Source organism: Sebastes fasciatus, chromosome 22 (assembly GCF_043250625.1).
Source record: "Sebastes fasciatus isolate fSebFas1 chromosome 22, fSebFas1.pri, whole genome shotgun sequence".
Taxonomy (NCBI): Eukaryota; Metazoa; Chordata; class Actinopteri; order Perciformes; family Sebastidae; genus Sebastes; species Sebastes fasciatus.
In genome coordinates this window covers 4318714-4328053 of record NC_133816.1, presented here as the reverse complement: position 1 = coordinate 4328053, position 9340 = coordinate 4318714, and the positions used below count along the sequence as shown (strand labels likewise).

At 42.8% G+C, this 9340-nt stretch overlaps 1 protein-coding gene and 2 non-coding genes across 3 annotated transcripts; all 3 read left to right on the top strand.

Annotated features, from left to right (window-relative positions):
- Window positions 1–6527, top strand: snx15 (sorting nexin 15). Its single transcript, XM_074622865.1, has 7 exons — window positions 1–241; window positions 826–982; window positions 2132–2247; window positions 2456–2732; window positions 2819–2998; window positions 4266–4463; window positions 6027–6527. Exons 1-7 carry the CDS (start codon window positions 143–145, stop codon window positions 6164–6166), a joined length of 1167 nt encoding a protein of 388 aa, XP_074478966.1. The 5' UTR covers window positions 1–142; the 3' UTR covers window positions 6167–6527.
- trnal-aag (transfer RNA leucine (anticodon AAG)) lies at window positions 5144–5225 on the top strand. Its single transcript has one exon. It is a non-coding gene; the product is annotated as a tRNA-Leu (tRNA).
- trnal-aag (transfer RNA leucine (anticodon AAG)) lies at window positions 5737–5818 on the top strand. Its single transcript has one exon. It is a non-coding gene; the product is annotated as a tRNA-Leu (tRNA).
- Window positions 6528–9340: the final 2813 nt, after the last annotated feature.

Genomic DNA, 9340 nt, shown 5'->3' with positions numbered 1-9340 from the left:
ACCAGCCAGGAAGTGCTTGTAGAGGCAGAATAATCACAACAGAGCTACTACAACCAGACTACAGCAGCTCTGACAGCTCTGACAGCTCTGTGTTGAGCCGCTGAAACACGCTGCTTTCTTTCTGTTGTCACCGAGAAAGGACATGTCACGAAAAGCCAAAGAAGAACATTACCGCTTCTTCACCGTGACCGACCCACGGGCACACGAGAAGGGACACACCGAGTACAAAGTGACAGCAAGGGTTAGTTTACACTACTTATCTCTCTCTAGCTGCAATACTAGAGCATGTTGTTACTAGAGTTAATAACTCTGTTGAGCTCATTTACTTGTGGTTTGCCTTCATTGTACTCTTTTGGTCAGTTACATCAAACACAAGTAGGTGACTTTGTCTTGTTATTCGTTTATAACACAATGAAGTCACATTACTAGTCATAAAAACAAAGCAGCCAGCTCAGACACACAGATAAATACACAATGGGTCTGTTATGTGAGGCAGTGTTGCACACTGAGCACTCAAGTGAAGCAGAGCGAACTTGTGATCCAGTTCATGAGTTGCAGCACCCCCCATGACCACACTAATACCCTGTGGGCTGCACAGGCATGCATACACAATCACATTGGATCATATCTTCATAGATTCAAGCCTTCGTCACGATCCCATACACAGACCTTCTTACAAAGAGCAACTGAACTGATCCATGATTTGTTCAAAATGTCCTTTAATATGTGCAAAGGTGCCAAAAAAGCTGATCTGACAGTTAAAGTTGGACATGTAGTCAATGAAACAATCTGCCCTCTCTCTCTCTTTCTCTCTGTGGTTTGTAGTTTGTGTCCAGGCGTCATCCAGAAGATGTGAAGGAGGTGGTCGTGTGGAGGAGGTTCTCGGAGCTGAAGAAGCTTCACGGGGAGTTGGCCTACACTCACAGGAACCTGTTCAGAAGACAGGAGGAGTTTCCATCGTTTCCCCGCGCACAAGTCTTTGGTATGAGCAAAGATTGTGATACACCGTAGATACACCCAATTCCAGCATGGTCACCAAGCGCAAAGATCACTGGCTGAGTTATTGTTTGGTGTGCTGCAGGGGTTAGATCAGGGGTCAGCAACCTTTACTATCAAAAGAGCAAGTTTAGGAAAAGAAAAACAAAAAAATCTGTCTGGAGCCGCAAAACATTTGAGCATTGTGATGAAGGTAACACAGTTTATAGTCTAAGTATATAGTATATAAGTGTAATGCAGTGAGGGCCAAAGAGCAAATGTACTACGGAGTATTATGGCCACATTGAGGGAAAAAACATCTGAGATTACAAGAAAAGAGTCAGAATATTACGAGAATAAAGTCATAACTTTACGGGAAAAAAAGTCGTAGTATTATGAGAATAAAGTAATATTATAAAGTAGTAATTTTACGTTTTCTTTTCTTTTTTTTCTCGTAAAGTTATGACTTTATTCTCGTAATATCAGATTTTTTTTTTTTCCTCAATGTGGCCCTAATACACCGTCGTACCATAGACCCTCAACAATGATAAATAAAAGCCGCAGGTTGCAGAACCCTAGGTTAGATGAATAACAAAAATAACTCATAATAGACTACATAAGTTTTTACACTGTCAGAGATGGTAATTCAACTCAACTGTGATTGTTTTATGCTGTGGTTTGTAGCTTTTTATGCAAGTGAATTTCAGTCATTTCTGGTGAGGATGTACTTGTTCCAGTTTGCCTGTCGTTTAGCATTTTGTCATGACTCTTGTGACATTTCCCCTCGGCCTATTACAGCATTTTTCCGTGGTTACCAATTCACAACTCCAAAGGCAGCAACACAGTTGAGTCATATACCAAGGAACAGTCACCATTTATAGTGAGTTTCAATCTGCCATGCTGCATTGGTTGAATGCTTTGGCAAAGAGTAACAGTGGTTATTCTAAACGCTCACTAATGCTGAGTTTAAGGGATATTTGCTTAACAATACTGCGAACTACAGCCTAAAAAATGACAATCGACTTGAATAAACGCATCTAAAAGTCTCCCCAAAAACAAACAAAGTAAGGTTCCATTTCTGCTGTTTGTTTCTGTTATGTTTTCTTAGCATCCTCATCCTCATTGTCATCATTATATCGTCTGTCTCTTGTCTCAGGGAGGTTTGACGAGGCTGTGATTGAAGAGAGGAGGACGGCTGCAGAGGCCATGCTTCTATTTAGTACCAACATACCTGCACTCTACAATAGTCCACAGCTCAAGGACTTCTTCAGAGTAAGACACACACACATGTACAGAAAGTGAAACATATGAAATAGTCATGCACATCTGCACATAGGAAATCACAGTCGTATTGTTATCCCTTCTATTCCACATCCTACATATCATCCTTCCTTTCTCTCTCTTTGTTCTCCTTCCATCCTACACCCCTCTCTCCCTGCATCCACCATGTTTTCCTCTCTTCCTCCCTCCCCTTTCTCAGGGTGGCGAAGTCACAAGGCCCCTGGATGCCGCCCCTCTGTCCTCTGCCGGGCCTCTGCCTCCGCCTCTCATCCCCCTCCCCAAGCGGAGGGCCTCAGACTGTGAACCTGCAGAGGAGGAGGAGGGGAGGGAGGCTCCCACCTTACCCCAAGACCTGGGCATCAACCTGGGCTTAGAAGTGGGAGAACCGGAGGTGGCGGCTGAGGCTTACAGCGAGATGGTAGGCTCTCCGAGAGAAGAGCCAGAGGAGCTTAGCGATACAGAGCTGGATGACAGAGGTACAAAAAAAAACTGCCAGAAATTTACACCGGTGTGTACTTTACTGTCCGTATTAATACCTTTTGGTCCATGTTTCCACCTCCAGTTCCATCTCCTCTTCTTGACCCATGCCCTGCCACAAACCACCAATCACAGGAGTCCCAGGAAGAATTTGATTCACTGTTTGACTCTGTGGCAGAAGAGCATGTCCCATCCCCAAAAGAGGAAGGTCCACCACCTCTGACTGATAATGACTTGGCTGTCTTTGATCCCTGCTATAAACAAGGTGAAAATAAATGTGAATGGATACACACGAAACAATACCACCGCTCTCAGCCTTCTCAAATCTGTCTTAATCTAATCGCAGCCTGGTTTTAGTCATGTTGACTATTTGTTTACACACCTTCCTGCCAAAGTACCTGGATGAGTCTAAATGTGATATGCAAATGTAAAATTGATAATGATCCTGATTGGACTTCCTTCGGTTGTACTGATCTGGTTCCAGTTTGTGAAAATAGGCTGAGTGGCTTTGTGAATTTATGTTGAGCTGCCACTTGTACATCATGAGCCAAGACTGTGTAATACAACATGACTGTCAGAAAATAAGCTATTACATGTAATTTGCTCATTATGTGATGGATAACAAGCAATTAAGGTAGTAAGAAAAAAATGTGGCCGAGCAGACTAAGGCGCTACATTAAGACTCCAGTCTCTTTGGGGGTGTGGGTTTCGAATCCCAAAGATGCTTTTCAGCTCTATTATGTATACTATATCTTAAACTGTAGACTGTTGAGGTGAGGAATACACATCATGTTGTTTGGGGACAAGTCATTTCTAAGTTTGTCTTTGGTGCACAAAGCTAATTGAATAAAGAAATAAGGCATTTTTGAAAGAACTATTGAAGATGATACACATTTTTCACACATGGCAGCGTGGCAGAGAGGTCTAAGGTGCTGAGTTAATGCTCCAGTCTCTTCAGGGGGTGTGGATTGGAATCCCACTGCTGTCAAGGAAATTCTTCTTGCTTTCTGAAGAGCTGGACATTAAACAGTAGAAAAAGCAGTTGATTGTGTGGATTTGATATAAGTTGACTTAAAAAGCCATGCTTTTTGGTATATAGTCACGTCTAAGTAGGGCTGCAACGAGCAATTATTGTCATTATCAATTAATCTGTCGATTATTTTTTTGAAAAATGTATTATTTATCTAGCTATAATATGTCAGAAATTGTATAATGTGTAGATGATCATTTGCCTGAGCCCTGAGGCGACTACGTCATAGTGCTTGTTTTATCCGAGCAGCAGCCCCAAAAACAAAATATTTCTGTTAACTATCAGAGAACATCAGCAAATTATTTCATGTGAGCAGCTGGAACCAGACAATGTTTCCCATTTTTGCTTGAAAAAAATCACCATCCAGGGACTTTTTAGATAGCGAACCATAGTTTTTGGAGTGTTAAACATAATCTTACAGCTGGCTTACTGAGAACAACTTTTGAAAACTGTTGTAATTGTTCTCATTTCTCTACTAATAAATAATTTCTCTCTATTTCAGATAAATCCAATTCCTCCTGTGACCACTCAGAGTTGTTCTCCCTGCCGCCAACCAGTCTGGATGGAGGGGACGTGGGCTACTTAAACCAAGCTGCCACCGAGCTAACAGCTGCAATGGAGAGGGAGAAGGAGGGAGAATTCAGCTCTGCCATCCGTGGATACAGGACGGCGGTGGATATACTGATCACTGGAGTACAGGGTGAGAAGATTGAGGAAGATGGGTTGGTGGGAAAAGGGGGGACATGGTAAAGTATTCAGTTAGTCCAGTAATGTTTCCAAAATATGAATCAAAGACACACACACTAATGAAAAGGTAAATTGAGTAATGAATAAAAAGTGTGCAGTGGTGCACACCTGCAACATATTTTTTAATCAACACAGTAGCTCTTTCTGTGTTGTCTCTGTTGTTTAGGCTATTCACAATCTTGCATGTGAGCCCAGTTCACCCATTTCAATATGGCATTTTACCTGAATGCACTCCGTCATGCCCATTCCTGCATGAAGCGTGAGCCAGCTTTGTTGCTATAGTGACAGACCATGGACTCATTTGCAAAAACTGCAAATTGCGTGACCACGCTTCCAAGTGCAAACAAGCCAGTGCATCAGCACAAATTACATTGTGCATTTAACTATAATATCTTGTTTACCATATTTACTCTGCTCTACACACTCTGATGTGCTGCTCACACGCTGTCACACTGACAGATGCATTGTGCACAGCTGAAACACACATGTGCACACGCAGGGAAATGGACACTGTCCTGCTTTAGCAAAGGTAAACTGTGTGTTGCTCTGCCATAAATCTGTGTTGTCACTAATGGATGACTTATTCAGCCAGTCTTCTCTACTGTTTTGGTTGCTCAGTGTGAGCTGTGTATGGGTAGCGTGGCCGAGCGGTCTAAGGCGCTGGATTAAGGCTCCAGTCTCTTCGGAGGCGTGGGTTCAAATCCCACCGCTGCCAAGGAACCTTTTCAGCTCTAGTGTGCTCTCTGAGGAGCTGGATCTTAAACTGTAGAACAACATTCGGTTCGAATCATTTCCAACGTCTGATTTGTGTTTGAAATGACCTGTGATTGGTCAAAGTCTTCTGTCACGTGCTAGATCTTTTAAAAACCTTAAAACAGAGCCATGAGGAGGTGCAGACGAATAGTTTTCTCTCAGAACACTTGAATTACAATATGCTGAAAGGTTCTTATGATTTTTTTTGCCCAATAATGCCAAAAAAATCGCTGTCTACTGAAGCTCTGGACATTCAGTCAGTCATGCACAGATCTAAATTAGCTTCACAGACTAACACAAGTATGTGTGTGCTGTGTTAACATGTGACGACCCTCTAATGGGTTATCTATGGTTACTTTGTGCCTTCCCAGTGGGTTTTTTCTTTTAGCCCGTTCAGATCTATTCTTGGCCGGAGAGCCATTGACCCACCCTCCCCCATGACTTGTCTGACAGTGATATCTGTGAAGTTATGAGGTAGCGTGGCCGAGCGGTCTAAGGCGCTGGATTAAGGCTCCAGTCTCTTCGGAGGCGTGGGTTCAAATCCCACCGCTGCCAGGGAACATTTTTAGCTCTAATGTCTTTGATAGATTGCTTTCTTTTTTTAGCATTGCTTGTTTTCTTCTTTCTCTACCTTCCCCTCTCTTTTCTCTATGTCCTCTTTACCTTTCCACAGCAGCAGTACCGGGGACACTAATGCCATTATCGGACAATAATAATGAAAACAATCACTTTTGTCTTCCTGTCTATGTGTCTGTCTGTCCAGGAGACCCAGATCCGATACGCAAGGAGTCTGTGATGAGAAGGACGGCCCAGTATCTGAAGCACACCGAGATGTTGGTTGACAAGCACTCCTCACCAACACACTCTCACACACCTACACACACACATACACAGGACCCTTAGACGCACACACACGTTTTTATACACGCCGGTTACACACACATGAAGACTGATCAAAGACAAAGAAGCTCAGGGTTGTGACACACATACAAAGGCACACACTCCTGAGGTTCACACACTACACTGCAGACTGCTATTATAGCTGCCCTTCTGTAGTGACAAATCTGTGATTCACTAAATCTAAATATAACTGTTAACTTCATGCATTAATGGATAAATGATCCTCCATCTCTCTTTATCTCTTTCTCTTGTTTGATTTTTATCTTCCTTTTACAACGTTTTCTTGTTAAATACAGTAATGTGTGTGTATAACAGTAATTTGCATTTTGCACAATGTTTGTTAATAAATCAGATTTTAATTTAAGTCAATAACAGATATGTTTTCTTGGTTAAAAGTGTAGAAGGAGCGGGTAGTTTGCTGCAACCAACAGTGTTTGGTAAGACTCTGTAACCGCAGCTTTTGGATTACGTAATCAGATGGTCGAAATAAGTGTCACAAGGCCGGGATACTTCAGTAGGTCTAACGTCATTAGTCAAAGTCAGTATCTCTTACTCAATTTCAACAATAAATGCATGATGTAATGACAAATGGTGCTTTAAAGCACTGGAATTGCAGGTAGAAACTTCCAATTTGAGGTATTTGGTATTCCTCAGCGGTAAAAACTACTGATTTTAAACTATATCTACATCTATACCTACCTCTGTCCAATAATATTACTGTAGTTAAGTACGCAGTGGCTGCTCAACAGAATCAAAGGCTGCGTTCCAAATCACATACTTTTTCTATTTACTTTTAGTACTGCAGCTGCCCTTTCAAAGTATCTACTGTTGCATGCAGTATGCATACAATTGGTACATACCACTTCTTGAACTTTGACCCCTCTTGCTCATATATCCGCCACACAGAGGATTGTGGGTTAGAATTGCCAGAAAAGCTTGCTGGCTTGCATACTGCAAAATGCGACCGGATGTTATAGGACATCCTAGAATTTTTGGCATACAGCATTTGACATTTTAATATGTACTGGGACATACTAAATGTTTTTCTGGCTTACTAAATAGTATGGTAGTATGGGAACTGGAACACACAGAAACAGAATTTGTACATTTTGCAGGTTTAAAGGTTTGCAGTAGCAAGGCAGCACCTCTGAGAGGCGCTGTTGGCTGTTACATCATATCAATTACACTCCAGTGCAGAAACTCCTCATTCCACCTATAAAGCAGCTAAATCTCACATTTGTTTTTCTCAGCTGAGCAATTTTGACAGTAAAGCAGCAGTTTAGCCAAGTACTTAAATACTACTACTAAAATAAGCTGTTGGACTGATGAGCAAACTAGGACTTGCACTGTGGATGAACTCTGTCTTCAGCTACACCAATAATCAAATGAAAAAGCAACACATTCTGTTTTTTCTTATGTGACATATACTGTAAATAACATCACTAACATCTGTATCAGAGCTGTTGTTATCTTGTCATGATTGATGTTCGTGGTGTAGGTTATTTATTGTTCACCAGTCTGTTTGTATGCCAATATACGCTTTACTTCCCACAATTCCCTGTCACTAGGTATGTTTCCTCCCTCCATGCCCAATGCTATACCTGGTTAAAGAACAGTTACAAGACGCTTTAGAGCGGTAATAGATATTTTTTTGACTGATAACATGTCAAATATATTTTATATATCTTAAAGACCAACCTCTTTTGAAAGGTCGGTACATCTGAACAAAAGAGGAGAGGGATTGATTGAGAGAAGAGAGGAAGTGGGAGGCAAAAGAGGAAAGAGATCAGTGCCATACAGCAGAATCCCTTCTCTGGAGAGGAGAGAGGGATGGAGGGAGGACTGGAAGGACAAACAGATGGAGAGGCGACAAAAAAAGGGGAGGCCGGCGTGAGGCAAAGGCTACCCTTTCTCTCACCAGATGAGAAAAAAAGAGGGGTTGCAGGGAGCCAGAGATAACAGAGAGGACGGAGGAGAGGGAAAAAAAAGGAGGGACGTGATTAGAGGATAAGCAGAGATCATCCCTCCATTGTTAAAGGGATGGAAAAACTGACCCTCCCTCTTCCTCTATTTTCATCCTCCCGTACCTCTTTTTGCTTTGTTTTGAGCATTGTGGGGAGCTTGAAGAGGATGGAGGGATGGCAGAGAAAGCGAGAGATAACATTGCTCCATCCTGTTATACATCCCTCTTTTCCCTCTCTACCTTTCTGTCCATCTTTTTCTAGTGCTGCACCTGTGAAACGCAGAGGATGTGAGATGGAGAGGAAGATGGAGAGACAAAGAGATGGATGGATGGAGGGAGGGAGGGAGGGATGAAATCAGAGGGTGGAGGGGGGGGTAGAGCCTCGCAACATTAGCATGCTGAGAGTGTCAGCACTCTCCTCTTTTTCTCTCCCTCCATCCCCATCCCTCTTTCCATCCCTCCCTCTCTGTCTCTTTCTCCTCACTGGTCACTGCAATTATACCATCAAAACACTCCAGCCTGAGAGCATAATAGCTTCCCCCTGTGTGTGTGTGTGTGTGTGTGTGTGTGTGTGTGTGTGTGTGTGTGTGTGAGAGAGTGAATGTGTGTGTTGTCATGAGAGATCAAAAGAAAGAGATGTGTGTGTGTATTTGTGCATAATTTAGTGCCATGCATGGTGCATTACATGTGCATGTATGACATGAAGGGCAGCTGTTGGTGTGTGAGTGCCAAAAACTGGATTTGCAGCATGTGTGGGTGCACGAGTGTGTGCGTGTGTGTGTAAGTATCTATTGAGTCCTACTGGGCTAGAAAAACTGCTTCTCCAACCTCTGACCAAACCCACTCTTAAACGCACGCTAAGAGACCCACTTTACATGCGTGTGTCTAGTGAGTTTCTATTTACACACACACTCACACACACTAATGGATGCACACAGGCGTACAGTCACGGCTTTGAGACACAAACCGTTATGACCTACATGCCCAGTGGGTCATCATTAAGCCAAACAGCACACTCTGACACCTTCGGCTGTCCACACACACACACACACACTCTCTCTCTCTCTCTCCCTGTTTTTGTTTTTGTTCCCTGAACTTCCTCTATCCCTCTCCCCTTCCGCCCTCTGTCTCTTCCTTTTTACTCTCATTCTCTAACACACACACACACACATACATACACACACACACACACACAATCCCCCCTCTATGAGCTT